The sequence below is a fragment of the Piliocolobus tephrosceles genome, chromosome 21, assembly GCF_002776525.5.
Source record: "Piliocolobus tephrosceles isolate RC106 chromosome 21, ASM277652v3, whole genome shotgun sequence".
In the NCBI taxonomy this organism is placed as follows: Eukaryota; Metazoa; Chordata; class Mammalia; order Primates; family Cercopithecidae; genus Piliocolobus; species Piliocolobus tephrosceles.
Genome location: NC_045454.1, coordinates 22,253,198 through 22,270,107, shown reverse-complemented (window position 1 = coordinate 22,270,107; position 16,910 = coordinate 22,253,198). Strand labels below are relative to the sequence as shown.

Sequence of the window (16,910 nt, the reverse complement as noted above, 5' to 3'; positions counted from 1 at the left end):
TCAAGTAGAAGGCTCGGCTCGGTGCAACTGCATCTTTAACTTCCAAACACTTTTCCCCTTTTTTCTTTCTTTCTTTCTTTTTTTTTTTTTTTTGAGACAAGAGTCTCGCTCTGTTGCCCAGGCTGGAGTGCAGTGGCATGAACTCAGCTTACTGCAACCTCCACCTCCCAGGTTCAAGTGATTCTCCTGCCTCAGCCTCCCAAGTAGTTGGGATTACAGGCATGTGCCACCATGCCTGGCTAACTTTTATATTTTTAGAAGAGACAAGGTTTCACCATATTGGCCAGGCTGGTCTCGAACTCCTGACCTCAAGTGATCCTCCTGCCTCGGCCTCCCAAAGTGTTGGGATTACAGGCCTAAGCCACTGCGCCCAGTCCCCTTTTTACTTTTTCACTGCAGCCTTGACCTCCCAGGCTCAAGGAATCCTTCCACGTCACACTTTTTATCCATTACATCGGGCAAGACTAGTATTCCCTGCAGGGTAGTGATCTAAAATTAAATTTTCAATAAAGTCTAATTAAGTGTATAATAGTGAGTCATTTTCAATGATGTGCAAACACCAGACCACGTGGGTGTGGACATGGTGGAAGCGGGAGGATGGGCTTTGAGCATGATGGGACTTGGGGAAACAGGAATCTGGGAACTGAAACCATCTGTCATCTTGACCAGGAAAGTCCCCTGCTGCTGCAGAAGGCATGGATTAACCACGTGTCTGGAAACACGAGACCAAACAGTGGCCAAAACCCTCCTAGATTAGAACCAATTTCAGGTGGCAGAATGCTGGCGTGACTCGGAGGTGTGGGGCTGAGTGGGCGAGTTCACATTTCCATGATGGAATACGAGGGGATGAGGCGGCTGCTCAGTGACAGGACCCCTGTCCCTCAGGGGACCCTTTCCCAAGGCCCCTGAAACTCCACGGGCCCTGCCCAAGGGCTTGGCTGAGGCCAGCATCGCTATCTCCCCTCCTTCCCCTCTTCTCCCACCAGGCTTGCCTGTCCTGGACGCCAACGACCCAGAAGGTGAGTCAGACTGGACTCTTTCACCTGTCCCACTCCCAAATTCTCCCCTGGGTGGGAGCGGGGCCTGCATCCTGGCTGTAATCCTGGATTCATGATGTTTTTTCTTTCCTTGCAGATAAAAACAGTCCTTTCTACTATGGTGAGAGCCTGTGCCCCCATTCCCCTCCCCACAACCCCGCATACTGCTTGGGGCCAAGGGTTCCCACACAGGATTGGGTGAGGGTATGATGTGAGCGTCACAGGACAAAGATAGGAAGGACTAAGATGGGAGCACTGAAGAGTCCACACAGCGGATTAAAGGAACTAGAGGCAGCAACCTGGCCTTTGGGAAGGTTCTATTCCAGCAAGGTAGTTAGACACACGCAGGAGGCGAGGACAGTTTGCAGGAAGCCATTGTTTGGTTCAAATCAACTGCTAGGAGAAGTGTTGACTTGAGAAAACTTCCTGGAGGCGGTGAGCTGGTCGGTCAAAACCCTCATCTGGCCTCCAGGTTCCGATGACCTGCTCCCTACTCCCTGCTCTGCCCTCACCTCCTCCACACTCCTCACTCCTGCTCCAAGCCTCTCAGACACCGCAGGCATACTGCCAGCCTCAGACCTCTGCACTTGCTGCTGGTTCCTCTGCCTGGAACACTTCCTTCCATAGAACCCCATGGCTCCCTCCCTTCCCTCTGCTCAAATGCAGCCCCCTAAGAGGCCTTCTCTGACAACTCCCTCTAAAAGAGCTGCCCTCTGACTTTTTTTTTAGAGACAGGTCTCACACTGTTGCCCATAGCTCACTGCAGCCTCAAAGTCCTGGGCTCAAGCGATCCTCCTGCCTCAGTCTCCTGAATAGCTGGGACCGCAGGCATGCACCACCATACCTGGCTAATTTTTGTATACTTTGTAGAGATGGGGTCTCACTATGTTGCTCAGGCTGGTCTAGAATTCCTAAACTCCTGAAGTCCCAAAGCTCTGGGATTATATTAGGTTGGTTCAAAAGTAATTGTGGTTTTTGCAACCGCTTTTAATGGCAAAAATGCCTTTTTGTTTTTTTTTTTTTGAGGCAGAATTTTGCTCTTTCACCCAGAGTGTGACTGGCTGGAGTGCAATGGCGCAATCTTGGCAGTCTTGGCTCACTGCAACCTCCGCCTCCCGGGTTCATGATTCTCCTGCCTCAGCCTGCCGAGTAACTGAGATTACGGGCGCCTGCCACCACGCCTGGCTAATTTTTGTATTTTTAGTGGAGACCGGGTTTCACCATGTTGGCCAGGCTGGTCTGGAACTCCTGATCCCAGGTGATCTGCCCATCTCGGCCTCCCAAAGTTCTGGGATATCAGGCGTGAGCCACTGTGCCTAGCCAAAAACGCAATTACTTTTGCACCAACCTAATAGGTGTCAGCCACTATGCCCAGCCTGCCCTCTGACTTTCCCTCTCCCACCCTGCTTATTTTTCTTCAGACCGCTTATCTCTGCCTGACCCTGCATGACAGATCTTGTTTGCTGGTGTGTGAACTAGAATGTGAGCACTTGGGAGTTTGTCTGTTTTCTTACGGCGGTGTCCCCGGCACCCTGTGCATCCTAGATGCTCCATATGTATTTGTCAAGAGGATGGGGGGATGGATGGAGAGGACATAGCCTGGCACTGAGGTCCCCTCCACTTTCCTCCTAGACTGGCACAGCCTCCAGGTTGGCGGGCTCATCTGCGCTGGGATTCTGTGCGCCATGGGCATCATCATTGCCATGAGTGAGTGAAGGAGCTGGGGGGAGCAGGCAGGCCGGGGCTGGGGCTCCCCTCCCCTGACCACTCAGCTCTCCCCAACAGGTGGAAAATGCAAATGTAAGTTCGGCCACAAGCCCAGGTAAGATACTGTTCCGGCATGCCCGCCTCAGGCTGGCTGGATGCTTTTCAGGGTGAAAGGGCTAACTCTCCCAGCAGGAGAGGCCTCCGGGCTCTGCCCTGCAGAGTTCCTGCTGCTAAAATTTCCAGGTTCATTGTTTCTAGCTGGTAATCCCCAGAGGGCCCCAAGTCCTGAAATGCTTTGGCCCCTGGGATTGCACAAACCCCCAAGTGGAAAAGCAGCCAGGAAGACATGCCTGGGCAGGCTAAGAACCCTCTACCGGGAGGGAGAGGGCAAATGGGGGTGGATGCGGATCTCACCACTTTTGTCTCCTTAGTCACCATCCAGGGGAGACTCCACCTCTCATCACCCCAGGTAAAGATGGGGCAGCATGGGGCTGAGGGGAACACGGAAGTGGTGTGTGTGTGTGTGCGCGCATGCACATGCACACTGGAAAGAAAACTCAATCCACCCTCACAAACGGACCCCGTCACCTCCCCCAGGCTCAGCCCATAACTGATGAAGACAAACCAGCTGAAATTGGGTGGAGGACCGTTCTCTGTCCCCAGGTCCTGTCTCTGCACAGAAACTTGAACTCCAGGATGGAATTCTCCCACCTCTGCTGGGACTCCCTTGCACTGCAGGGCCTCATCTCACCTCCCGCAGGAGGGTCTCTTTGTTCAATTTTGTTTTTTTTTTTTTTTTATCTAAAATGATTGTGCCTCTGCCCAAGCAGCCTGGAGACTTCCTATGTGTACACTGGGGTGGGGCTTGGGGCACCATGAGAAGGTCGGCGTGTCCTGGAGGCTGACACAGAGGCTGGCACTGAGCCTGCTTGTTGGGAAAAGCCCTCAGGCCTGTTCCCTTGTGGCTTGGGGCATGGCACAGGCCCGCCCTCTGCCTCCTCAGCCATGGGAACCTTATATGCAATTTGGGATTTACTAGTAGCCAAAGGAATGCGAGAGCTCTAACCAGATGGAACACTGGAACATTCCAGTGGACCCTGGACCATTCCAGGAAAACTGGAATATAGGATCGTCCTACCATGATGCAAGTGTTCAGACAGTTTATAACAGTGAGACTCCTGTGACCCTTTCATTCACCCCCCAGACCTCAGTTTATTCCAAGATCTTTCCAAATACCCAAATGTCCCTGCAAGCCCGTTAAATAATTCCCTATGCTACCCTTAATGACATACAATGACCACATAGTGTGAGAATTTCCAACAAGCCTCAAACTCCCTTGAGCCTCCCCAAAACTTAATAAGGCATCCAAAATGTTCCCGTGAACTACCCCACAAAATGCCTAAAACTCAAAACACCCAAAAATATCTCCCCCAATGTCCTGAAACATGAACCCAAATAGAGACCCACAATAAACTCGTGACTTGTCCCCTCATCATGCCGTTTTATCCCTCAAACATCCCCTGAGTCCCTCGATAACCACCAGCCCACACTCAGAGACCATGAGCTGCGGAAACGCCTCCTTGGGACCTGGGCTGCTCTTAGCACTGCTCCAGGGACCCCATCCCCACCCTGTGCCGTTCACAGGACATCCTCTCCCAAGCATCCACAACACTGGGCGGGCAGGGTGCACAGCGCATTTATTGAGCTCGGACTCTTCTTGTCCTTGCCTCCGTCGCCCATCCAGGAGGGCACCGGGCTCCCCGCGACACCTCCCGCTGTCCCTCCCTGTGCCCTGCGCACGCGCAAGAGGCGCAAGAGGGACAGCGCGCCGGGCGGCCGCACGCATGCGCACAAGCAGCAAAGGGGAACCCGCCCAGGGCTGAGTTGGCTTTGAGGTTGGTGCTTTTCCAGGAAAGCGATTGGCTGCATGAAGTTTAGAATGGGAAAGGAATGCCATCGACCCCTCAGTGCTTTCAGAGGGACCAGCGGGGGTGGGAGCGGGTTGAGAGGGGGCTTCCGGAACTCATGGAGCTCTGCAGGTGATCTCCACCTCCACTCCATGCAGTGCACCAACCTGCACCCCCAGGTTGCCTTTGATGGGGAATCTGCCCCAGCCGAGACGTCCAGATGTTGCTTTAGACCTGAAGGGCAGCTCGGGAGGTCCAATAGGCTGGGACCCTCTGTCACCCCATGGGTGCAGATCCTTTAAGAAGTGGGCTTAAGGCCTAGACGTGCGGCTGATGAACGTGGCCCATGGTCAGCAGCTCACAGGCGGCCGTCACCCCAAGTGGGGCCAGGAGCCAGACAAGGGGCTGTCCCGGGGCCCCAGCCATGCCCAGAGTCCCATTGGTGGTGTCAGGCACTGAGGTCAATCTCGTGATGCTGGTAGATCTGTGTGGGGCCCTTAAAGCAAGCAGCAAAGAGGAAGCGTCTGCCGGCCATAGTGATGTGGGCGAAGGCACGGGGGGCCACCAGGGCTGGGGGCCCCAGCTCCTGCAGTGGCTCCAGCAGCCCCTTGTCAGGCTCAAGACGGAGGACCTGACTGAAGGCAAAGTCGCTGCCCAGGATGGCCAGCTGGTCCCTGGCGATGAGCAGTGGCTGGAAGACGTGGGCACCGCGCGAGGGAAGTTGCTGCAGCAGACGAAACATGGAGCGGTCCCAGCGCATGACCTGTGGGGGTGTGGCCAGTGAGGGCCTGGGGTCCCGGGTGTCTCTGGGGGCCCTGGAACAGCTTGGAAGCTGACGCTTGTCGGTCCCGAAACTCCCATAGCTTTCTTATCTTCCTAAAGGTCACCACTCAGCTGTTCGGCCACATACACAGAGTTGTTCTGAGCCCTTCTCTTGCCCTCACACCCCACGCAGAAGCACTCAGCCATGGACTCTGTCAGTTTCACCTTCTGTAGTTGTACATTTCTCCCACCACCTCTGGCCGAACTCCATCCCCTCCCAACTGGACCATCCTGGTAACCTCTTCCCTGGTCTCTAGGCTCCTCTCCCTGCTCCCCCAGTCTCTTCCTCACCCAGAGACCTTGTGAACACCTAAGTCAGATCAGGGCCCTTCCAGGCTCAGAACCCTCCCCTGCCTGCACCTCACTCCAGAAACAGTGGGCAGGGCTTAACTCCAGCATCAGCCTTGGGGGCTCAGTGTCAGGGTGGGGACAGGTGTGGCTCTGGTGAAGTCTGGAATGTATCTGAGTCACAGATCCAGCATCTGGGGGTAGAATCAGGATGTTGGGGCCAGCGTCAGTGTTGGGGACTGGGGAGTGGTTTAGGGTCAGTCAGCCTTGAGGGGGTCAGAGTCTTGGCATCGATGTGGGGTGGGGTGCTGGTTCAAAGGTCAGCATGTGAGGCTAGGTCAGAGTTTAGAGACTTAGTATGCAAGATTGGGTCGGTGCTGTAAAGCCAGCCCTCAATAAGAGTCAGCTATAGCATCAGGCCTGGCTGTGCATCCCCCGCCCCCAGGCCCAGCCTCACCATGGAGTCCCCAATGTAGCGTGTGAGGCACAGGAACACGTCCCCACCAGCCTGGAAGTGGCGTGTGGCATAGACATCCTCGGCCTCAGGGATGTCTGTGCGTCTCTCGAAACGGCCACCGGTCCAGTGGAAGAGCACGGGCCGCTGGGAAGCCGAGGCCAGCAGCAGATGGGGCCGGCCGTCCAGTTCCAGGGCCTCAGCATCCGTGTCTCTGTGCCAGGCGTGCAGACTCTGGTGCGGGTAAAAGCCGGGCCCGTCGCGGCACAGCAGCGTAGTGCTGCCTGCCTTGGAGGCGTCGGCCACCACGAAGCAGGGTTGCCCTTCCAGCCACAGGAGCTCGGCGTCATTGGGCCGCAGCAGCCGCCGCGGGGCCAGGGTCTGCGTTGGGGCCAAGCGCAGGCCGGGACTGGGCCGGGCCCACAGCTGTGAGCCCCCCCATAGGCGCGCAGCCAGCACGAAGAGGCTCGGGCCCAGCACCAGTGGCTTGCAGGACACCACGGAGGGCGCTGTGGGGAGGTGGGGAGGCAGGTCAGGCCGGCCAGGCAGGCTGCTGGACGGGCGGAAGGACGGGGAGGGGGCTCACCGGGCAGCTCTTCCTCGGGCCGAAAGCGCTGCAGGCTGTAGTCCCAGGAGAGGATCAGGCAGCGGCCGGCGAAGGGCTGTGCCAGCACAATGTGAGGCTCCCCTTGGTAGGAGAAGGGCTCTACGCTCAGGGCCGACTCCCCCACCGTCTGGAACCAGGACAGCTCTGCGGATGGAGGACAGAGTCAGGCAGGCCTCAGGACACCCAGGGTCCTCATTGCTGAGCCTCCGTTTGCCTACATCTCTGAAATGGGGGCCATTCATGTACTCCCCTCATAGGGACATAGAACTGGAATCTTGATCTGTAGATGTTTGTTTGGTTTGTTGGGGGATTGGATTTTGTTTTGTTTTGAGATAGAGTCCCACTGTGTCTCCCAGGCTGGAGTGCAGTGGCACAATCATAGCTCAGTGCAGCCTCCACCTTCCGGGCTCAAGTGATCCTCCTGCCTCAGCCTCTTGAGCTGCTGAGACTACAGGTGTGTGCTACCATGCCTGGCTAATTTTTTATTTTTTTGCAGAGATGGCGTCTTGCTATGTTGCCCAGGCTGGTCTGGAATTCCTGGGTTCAAGAGATCCTCCTACCTTGACCTCCCAAACTGATGGGATTACAGACATGAGCCACATCCACCTCCTGGGTTCAAACAATTATACTTCTTCAGCCTCCCGAATAGCTGGAATTACAGGCCCCCGCCACCATGCCCAGCTAATTTTTGTATTATTAGTAGAGACGGGGTTTCACCATGTTGGCCAGTTTTGTCTCTAACTCCTGACCTCATGATCCACCCACCTCGGCCTCCTGAAGTGCTGGGATTACAGGCGTGAGCCATTGTGCCCAGCCCATAAGCCTTATTTTCTAAGCTGTGTGGCATCACCAAATAATCCCTTAAAAAAAGCATCTCGATTACTTCATTTAACTTCACAACATCCCTATGAGGTACATTCTGTTATGATCTCCCCTTCGCAGATGAGAAAACGAAGGCTAAGTGGCACAGGCAGCCAGTTATCCAACGAAGCCCATCCTTCCCACCTTCCAGGAGAGAGGATTGGAATTGGTCACTAGGCCGCCCAGCTAGAGTCTGCATTATCCCAGGACCCCCATTCACCGCCCTCCCTGAAAGTTAGATGTGGCTGTTTTAAGACCGAGTGACCAATGGAACAAGGGCAGATGTGATGAGTGTAATGAACCACCACACCTGGAAAGAGCTTGTCCTGACTTGGTCTCCTTTCCCACCACGTGGGTGTGCCACAACCTGGTTTCCAGCATGAAAGCAAGGACGATGCCCAGGGGCTGCCCCACGCACCTGGACAGCTCACTCCAGATCCCTCTGTCCTTAATTCATGGTATTTTGAGAGTTTGTGACAACGGGTTGGCTTTCATGGTCACTGGGGCACCAAGGCTGCTCTGCCTATTAGTGGGGGAGCTGGGCAGTTGACTCCAGGCTGTAATATTTCACTTTGTGTGCCAGGCCCTGTTTCCAGGTGCCAGCGTTGAAGCAATGAACCAAACTACATACAATGCCCACCTAAAGGGCGAATTTTTTTTTTTTTTTTGGGACTTCAGTGAATGTCTGTTGCCCAGGCTGGAGTGGTGTGATCTCAGCTCACTGCAACCTCCGCCTCCCAGGTTCAAGCAATTCTCCTGCCTCAACCTCCTGAGTAGCTGGGATTACAGGTGACTGCCACCAAGCCCGGCTAGTTTTTGCATTTTTAGTAGAGACGGGGTTTCACCATGTTGGTCAGGCTGGTCTCAAACCCCTGACCTCGTGATCCACCCACCTCAGCCTCCCAAAGTGCTGGGATTACAGGCATGAGCCACTGCACCCGGTCCGGACAAATCTTTTTCAAATGGCTATCAAATCACCTCTTGCTCAAAACTCTCAGCCGAGAGTGGTGGCTCACACCTGTAATCCCCACATTTTGGGAAGCCAAGGCGGATGGATCAGTAGAGCCCAGGAGTTCAAGAGCAGCCTGGACAACATGGTGAAAACCCCATCTCTGCAAAAAAAAATACAAAAAATTAGCAGGGCATGGTGGTGGCACACCTGTAGCCCCAGCCACCAAGGAAGCTGAGGCAGGAGGATTACCCGAGCCTGGGGAGGCCGAGACCTCAGTGAGCCATGATTGTACCACCGCACTCCATCCTGGGTGACAGAGTGAGACCCTGTTTCAAATAAACAAACACAAAAAAAACTTTCCATTCTTCCCATGGCCCAGAATAAAGTCTACTCTCCTCTCTGTGGCTTCCGAAATCCATAGTTGTCCCTCCACTCACTACCCCGAGCCACACCTGCCTTCTTTTGATCTTCAAACAGGGCACGCTCTATGCTGCCTCAGGGCCACTGGCCAGGCTGTTCCCTCTCTCTGAAGAGCCCTTCCCTCTGTTCCTCACTTAGCCACATCCAGACCTAACGTCCCCACTTGAGGGAAGCCTTCTCTGACTCCCAAAGGAACCCTCATTCTGTCATCACTCCCTGTAGTTATCACAATGCATAGCACACATTTATTTGTGCAGTGTTTGTTAAATGTCTGTCTCCCCAAATTCCCAGGACTGTAAGTCCCATAAGGCCAGGGCTGAGGCCCCAACCACAGTGACCATCACCTCTCACAGGGCTGGACACTGCGTGGACTTCAGTGAATGTTTGTTGGATAACTTGAGTGAAGAGGGACTCCCTAAGTTAAATCCTCTTCTTCTATGTGTCCCACAGACCAAAAACATGCCTTTCTTACACTTAGAATCATAATAATTATACGTTGATAATAATCATACATGTATGTTGTTGTGGGGGAAAGGAAGAGAGATCAGACTGTTACTGTGTCTGTGTAGAAAAAGGAAGACATAAGAAACTCCATTTTGATTTGTACTAAGAAAAATTCTGCTTTGAGATGCTGTTAATCTGTAAACTTAGCCCCAACCCTGTGCTCACAGAAACATGTGCTGTATCGACTCAAGGTTTAATGAATTTAGGGCTATGCAAGATGTGCTTTGTTAAAAATGTGTTTGCAGGCAGTACGCTTGGTAGAAGTCATCACCATTCTCCGTTCTCCATTACCCAGGGACACAATGCACTGCAGAAGGCCGCATGGACCTCTGCCCAAGAAAGCCTGGGTATTGTCCAAGGTTTCCCCGCACTGAGACAGCCTGAGATATGGCTTCGTGGGAAGGGAAAGACCTGACCGTCCTCCAGCCCGACACCCGTAAAGGGTCTGTGCTGAGGAGGATCAGTGAAAGAGGAAGGCCTCTTTGCAGCTGAGATAAGAGGAAGGCATCTGTCTGCTGCTGGTCCCTGGGAATGGAATGTCCCGGTGTAAAACCCGATTGTACATTCTATTTACTGAGATAGGAGAAAACCACCTTATGGCTGGAGGTGAGACATGCTGGCGGCAATACTGCTCTGCTACTCTTTACTGCACTGAGATGTTTGTGTAAAGTTAAAAATAAATCTGGCCTACGTGCACATCCAAGCACAGCACCTTTCCTTAAACTTATTTATGACACAGAGTCCTTTGCTCACATGTTTTCCTGCTGACCCTCTCTGCACCATTACCCTTAGTCCTGCCACATCCCCTTCTCTGAGATAATAGAGATAGTGATCAATAAATACTGAAGGAACTCAGGGACCAGTGCCAGTGCAGGTCCTCACCTGCTGAGCGCCAGTCCCCTGGGCCCACTTTTCTTCCACTATACTTCGTCTCTGTGTCTTATTTCTTTTCTTAGTCTCTGGTCTCCACCTTGTGAGAAATACCCACAGGTGTGGAGGGGCAGGCCCCCTTCATATTGTTATGGATAATAATAATTATTGTTGTTGTTATTGTATTCATAGCATCTGTGGCTGGGTGCGGTGGCACATGCTTGTAATCCTAGCACTTTGGGAGGCTGAGGTGGGAAGATCGCTTGAAGCCAGAAGTTCAAGGCCAGCCTGGGCAACGTAGCATGACCCTATCTCTACAAAAAAGTTTTCTAAACAAAATGAGCCAGGCACAGTAGCATATGCCTGTAGTCCCAGCTATTTGGCAGGCTGAGGCAGGAGGATCACTTGAGCCCAGGAGTTGGAGGCTGCAGTGAGCTGTGACGGCACCATTGCACTCCAGCCTGGGTGAGAGAATGAGACCCCAACTCTTAGAAAAGAAAAGCATCTGTGTAAAGACCCTTCAGGCTTAAACTCCTTCAGGAAGCCCTTCCTGTCCCCCTAGATCTGTGTGGCCCTGGCCCTGACTCTGGACTCCCTCAGCTCCCACAGTTTTTCCCCCGTCCCTGCCCTGACCCCTCTGGCTGGGCCTCCCCATCCTGCCCAGATAGTTCCTGGGCTGTCCTGTATGGGCCTGCATTCCTCTGGACATTGAACTCTTTGAGGGCGAGACCCAGGGCTGGCCTCACCATTCTGTGCTCTCTGTACCACCCAGTATCCCAAAAGGCAACAAAATCTATTTATAGAAAAGGCGAGTCAATGTAAACGAGGTGACATTGCACCTGCAGTTCTTAGCGCGATACTTGGCACTTAACGAAGACTTTTTAAAGTGATTGCTTTTAGGTTAACGAGGGTGAACATTTATAAGGACCTCCTGTCCCAGGCCTGGTGCCAAATGCCGAACATGTGAAGATGTATCATTGAATTCCCACGGCACTCCTATATCACTGTTTATTACCCCCACTTTACAGATGAGAAAACGGGGGCTCAGGAAGGCAGGGCTGCTTGCTCAGCGTCTTCCCACGCCGGGAAAAGGCATGGCAGGGAGTGAGGCAAGCCTCTTGGCCCTGGCAGCCATTCCCCTAGATCCCCCGCCTCCCACCCCATCGGGAAAGCCCCCACCTATGGCTCTGCACTTGAAGGTCTCAGGGTCGAGGTGGCGGAGCTGCATATGGCTCAGGGCGGCGGGGCCCGCACAGGCGCCGGTCCCCACGCTGGCATTCACGGTGGGCATCCACTGCAGGAGCCAGAGGACGCGGCAGTCACACTGGAACGGGTTCCCACGGAGGTCCCTGGGGCAAGAGGCCGGGGAGGGGCTGCGACCCCGCTTCCACACCCTGGGGGCCATGCTCCTGCCCGACCCCAGGCAAGTGTCCCCAGAGATGGGGCTCCATAGTGGTAAGAAAAATACATAAGAACAACTGCAGCCAAATGCACGCACGCCAACCAGAAGTGGGCATGGATGCCCCCCATGACACAAACATTCCCCAACCCCCACATTCCCAGCCCCCATGAGCCTCACACGTGAGTAAGGGTCTCCAGGCCTCGGAACAGGAACCTGGGGAGGGCCTCCAGATGGTTATTGGCCAGGCTTCTGGTGGAGGAAGAGAAGGCACCGTCAGCAGCCACGAGGATACCCTGTGTCCCCTGGGGGGTGGCGTGTGGGTGCCTTTCATGGAGGGCTGGGGCAGTGGAGGCACGCACAGGTGTGTAAGCGAGCGAAGTCCTCTGAGGGCATTCTTAGAGATGGAGCCAATCTCATTGTCCTCGATGAAGCTGTGGAGGGAAGCTGGGGTCAGGGGGAGGCCCACTGAGCTTCAGGGAACGCACCCCATGAAAGCCATAGGCCCACTGGAAGGTGCTGAATTCTCTTCCAATACCATGGACAACCCCAAGGAAAGCCTCTCAAAAACCTCTCCTTGCCAAAGTCCCAGCCATCAATTCTAGGAGCCATGAAACTGGCCCCATAGTCAATGCCAGTTTCACTGTGAAGATTGCCCTGCCGCCACCAGCACAATCACCATCACCAGTGCTAATACCCAAATCACCACCAATACCCCCAGCACCATTAGGAATGATCAACAGCAATGCCAGCATCCCCAACACCCATGTCTTTATCACCGTCATCAATCCCAGGACCAATAACTGCCATTATCCCCACACCATACCCTGCCACCACCATCACCACCACCAGTGCTAGAACCCACACCACCACATTACCTCCAGCATCATCCGTAATGACCAACCCAATGCCAGCATCCCCAACACCCACGTCTGTGTTACCATTATCAAACCCAGGACCAATAACTGCTGTTATCCCCAACATTATACCTTGCCACTATCATCACCAACACTAGCATCACTGTCACCAATAACAACGTCACCACCCACTCCCATCAACACCAACACCAATATAATCATTACCGAACTCCACACCAACAACACCGGTAATTATCACCAACAACACAACCTTCATGATCAACACCAAAAAGATTGCCACCCTCATCTCCAATGTGTACTATCACACACATCAGCATGAGCACCACCATCACTGCCACCAACAACAACCTCTCCCTTATACCCAAGACGCACACATTCGTCCACCACCAGTACTACCGCTGCCAGCGTTTCCGTAAATACTAACGCCTTCACCATCATCAGCAACCCAGTACCAACAACATTGCCGTTCATACCAACCCCAACATCCTACCCACAGCCATCACCAGCGTCAACACCAATACTGTAATGGTCCACCCCACAACATTGATAATGATCACAGACACAAGCCCCAAGAACTTCATCATCAATTTCATCCAGAGCATCATCACCACTGGAGCTACCATTTTTACCAACATTGTCCCCACTCCATCATCATCAATAATGCCACCAACCCCACGTCAACAGCAGCAACAGGGTCATCACCACTGCCATTATCATCAACGCCATGACCAACATAAACGCCAGCACTGTCATGCTGTCACTGCCACCGCCGCCACCATCACCACCACTACCCAATCCCACAGTATCACCACCACTACCTAATTCAGAGTTATTTCCTGGTCATTTGAAAAGTGTCTTGTCTCTGACTTCTTTACACCCTCCCTGGGCTCCCATGAGTCAGGTAGAGCCAGAACCAGGCTCTGGTTATCTGGGCTCTTTGTAGATCTTGAAGCAGAGAAATGAGGTGATAATCAACACTGATAAGCAACATTAACACCAGCCCTGAGAACTTTGTCAGTATCACCCAAATCATCATCACCACTGGGTTCACCATTTTTATCAACATCATCCCACCATGATGTCCAAACACCTTCTCCTCAGGGCCACAGCTCCCATCTCCCCCTGCTCTGGGAGCCACAGAAGGGTCCTTCCTTCTCCCAGGCCCACCTGCCTCCATCCCCTGGCCTCACTCACAGGTACTGCAGGTGGGACAGGCCCGCAAACGCATCGTCCTCAATCACGGAGAAAGAGTTGGAGGTGAAGAGGCTGGCGAGGGGGCAAGAAAAAAATTTTCCCGGAGTTGCGGGCTCCATCTGACATTTTAACCGTGGCCTCCACCCTCAGCCCACACAGGCATGGGCACGCAGGTGTGAGTATGTGCATGGACACAAATGCTTTTGCCCGCACGTGTGCACACACCCCCACACACGTGCATGAACGCCCACCTAACATCTGTGTGAGCATGCATTCCCACACATGTGCATGACTGCCCGCTCCCTTGCGCTGGTTGTCGGCCCAGCCAGGCCCCACTCACAGCAGGTGCAGAGACGGAATTCTCAGGAAGCTGCCGGCTTTCAGCTGGGTGACTCCAGTCCTGACGAATGAGCTGGGGATGTGGGCAGTGGTAGGTGAGGGGGACACCACAGCAATGCTCCAGCCCCAAACCAGAGCCTTCTGCCATCTGGGAGACCCCAGCGTGCCACCCTGACCCTGGGTGTGTCTCCCCTGCATGCCAGAGGCAGGCATTTGCCCTCCTGGCTTGACAAGGACCCTGACAGCACTCAACCCTCCTCCTGGGCCCCAAATGCTGTTCCTGCCCTCTGGGGTTTCCCTCTGCTCCCTCCCAGAGGCCAGCACTCCTCTTCATGGCATCCCGACAGCCTTTGCTGCCCATCTCCTGAGATCCTGATGGGCCCCTGTTTCCCTGGGGACTCAGCACCACATCCCAACCTCTGGGGTCCCAGGACTTCCATCCCCACCTTTGGGTGTGCAGAGGGCTGGACACTCACAGTGACAGCAGGTTTGGAGAGAAGCTGACGGGCAGGTCCGGGGATCCCTCACACAGGGCGCTGTCTTTGGAGCAGGAGCAGCGCAAGGGACACTTTCCCTTTGGGGGCCTCCAGGCCACCACCACCCCCGCCCCGGCCAGCAGCAGCAGCAGAATGCCTGCCCCTCCCATGCCCCCACCCCCGCGCTGAGGCACCCGCTTCTCCCGGCCCACCCAGCTCAGCCCGGGCCACTATGTCTCCTCCTCCACCAGGCCGCCCTCCATCCGCCTGCTGGCACCCGTGGCCCTGGCTTCTCTCTCCTCTTCTCCGTCTTTCCTTCAGTCGGCCTTCCTCCCTGTTCGTATCTCTTTGGTGTCTAATTTTCTGTTTCTCTTTCTCCCTGTCTTTCTGTCTCTGTATTTCTGACTCTGCGTGTTAGTCCGTTTCTATTTCTGTCTTTGTCTCTCTTTCTGTGTTTTTCTCTTTTTTTGTGTTGCTGTCCGTCTTTCAGGCTTTAGGTAGCTGTCTGTCTGTTGGCCTCTATGTGTGTGAGCGTATGTGAGTGTGTGTGTCCTGCTGCCTGGTGTCTTGATTTCTTGTCTCCTTCCCCCCCTTCCAGCTCCCTGCCTGTAATTTCTTTGCCTCCTCCCACGTCCCTTCTCCCTGAAGGTTTGGGAAAGGGGTTCGCTGGACACCGGGTGCACCCGGCAGAGTAGGGTGGGAAGGAGGAGGGGGTCAGAGGCCATGAGAAGGTCGGCCTTGGGGAAGGGACTGGGCAGCCCCACAGGAGGGGGAGGGGCCACCAGGGCTGGAGCCGTCCCACCACTCACGCCAGCCCCCTCCCCAGATTCCCCACTCAACCCTATTGAGGGAGCAGGAGGACGATGTCACCAGGGTGGGGACCGGATGGCTCTGCAGACTGGAGCGGGGTGGGAGGAGAGGCCCCTGGGGGCTGGGGACATCCCTTCCTGGCCACTCTCCGCCAGCCCCCTCCCTTGGCTCCAGGAGGGTGTGATGGGCGCTGTCAGTGGGGCCAGTTCAGGTCCAGCTGCTCCCTCTGGTGGTCACACTCGGCAGGACCTCTGCTCTGCCCCAAGCCCACAGCCTCCCTCCCCTACTCTGAAATTAACCCTCAAGTGCCCAACACCCACTGGGGGAGGTGGCACCAACCCGAGGACATAATGATGATGATGACGATGATGAAGATGGATGATGATGATGGTGAAGAAGATGATGATGATGCCACCCCTTCTTCAGTGTCTACTCCGAGCTTGGCCTTGTCCTAAAAGCTCATCTATTAACTCATTCTGATCTTGCCAAAGCCCTCTGAGGTTGGTGCTGTTATCACCACCACTTTACAGCTGGAGGAAGTGGAGACAGAGGTCAGGGGCTGAACCCTACGTTACTCAGCTGAGGGCACAGCCAGGATTCAAACCCAGGCATCCAGCTCCAGGGCTGCTCCAGGTTATTTTGCATTCTTTCTTTGGAGATGAGCGTTCATGGATAGATGGATAATTGGTTGTTTTAATCTGGACTAAGCTTTCAGTCATTTGGATAGATTCTGTCCACTAAATCAGAAAAATAAGTAAGTGACACTTGTTAGCTAACATGAAATAGTAGCAATGTTTATACTCACTCAGCCTTCACAGCCACCCTGTGAGATGGGCAGTACTGCTATCCCTGCTTTACAGAGGGGGAAACTAAGGCACAAGGAAGTTATGTGATTAGTTTCCTGGCTCTGGTCAGCTTTAAACCTAACCCCTAGGCTGTACCACCTCATCACCTGAGGACGAGACTCGCCCTGTGATTGAGGAATGCATGCAGGCTCTTTCAACACTGACGCCCACACCCAGAAGCCTCGTTGGAGGATAAGGGGGCTTAACAGCTTGGAGGTCGTGCAGATCTGGGTTGCAGGCCCAGTCCTGTGTGGCCTCAGTTTTCCCATCTGTAAAATGGGGATAATCGTGGCACCCACTTCCCAGTTGTGGAGAGGACTCAGGTGATGGAGGCAACTCATCCTTTTGGGGTTCAGCACAAGGTGGGCATCCCTCAGTGGTCGGCAGGCTTGGGGGTGGGCTCCGGATCCAGGTCCTAGAGGAGCAGACCCCAGCAGCTTGTGGTTTGAGCCATGCCCTTCAGCTCTTGGTTTCCTCTGCTGACTATCGGGTATGATAAACAAAGTCCCTGAAAGTGAAGTTGGAGAGCTGAGTGCCAGG

At 54.3% G+C, this 16,910-nt stretch overlaps 2 protein-coding genes across 5 annotated transcripts in view; one reads left to right on the top strand and one right to left on the bottom strand.

Moving 5' to 3' along the window:
- Nucleotides 1–4,236, top strand: part of FXYD3 (FXYD domain containing ion transport regulator 3) — an 8,894-nt gene extending 4,658 nt beyond the window's left edge. For all 3 annotated transcript variants that reach the window (XM_026448769.2, XM_026448767.2, XM_026448768.1), the window contains 6 exons: nt 987–1,019; nt 1,135–1,158; nt 2,670–2,744; nt 2,823–2,859; nt 3,176–3,213; nt 3,342–4,236. In XM_026448769.2, coding sequence (XP_026304554.1) covers nt 987–1,019; nt 1,135–1,158; nt 2,670–2,744; nt 2,823–2,859; nt 3,176–3,213; nt 3,342–3,358 — 224 coding nt within the window. In that variant the 3' untranslated portion in view covers nt 3,359–4,236. The remainder of the gene's footprint in view (nt 1–986; nt 1,020–1,134; nt 1,159–2,669; nt 2,745–2,822; nt 2,860–3,175; nt 3,214–3,341) is intronic.
- Nucleotides 4,237–4,425: 189 nt separating this feature from the next.
- The window catches only part of LGI4 (leucine rich repeat LGI family member 4), a 31,371-nt gene continuing 18,886 nt past the window's right edge, over nt 4,426–16,910 (bottom strand). The window contains exons 3-11 of one of the 2 annotated variants that reach the window (XM_031934921.1): nt 14,716–16,878; nt 14,241–14,312; nt 13,901–13,972; nt 12,191–12,262; nt 12,009–12,080; nt 11,609–11,778; nt 6,802–6,966; nt 6,219–6,724; nt 4,426–5,414 (exon numbers count right to left, since the gene is read on the bottom strand). In XM_031934921.1, coding sequence (XP_031790781.1) covers nt 5,100–5,414; nt 6,219–6,724; nt 6,802–6,966; nt 11,609–11,778; nt 12,009–12,080; nt 12,191–12,262; nt 13,901–13,972; nt 14,241–14,312; nt 14,716–14,885 — 1,614 coding nt within the window. In that variant the 5' untranslated portion in view covers nt 14,886–16,878 and the 3' untranslated portion in view covers nt 4,426–5,099. Of the gene's footprint in view, nt 5,415–6,218; nt 6,967–11,608; nt 11,875–12,008; nt 12,081–12,190; nt 12,263–13,900; nt 13,973–14,240; nt 14,313–14,715; nt 16,879–16,910 lie in introns of both variants that reach the window. The other variant, XM_031934922.1, reaches the window with a different exon arrangement.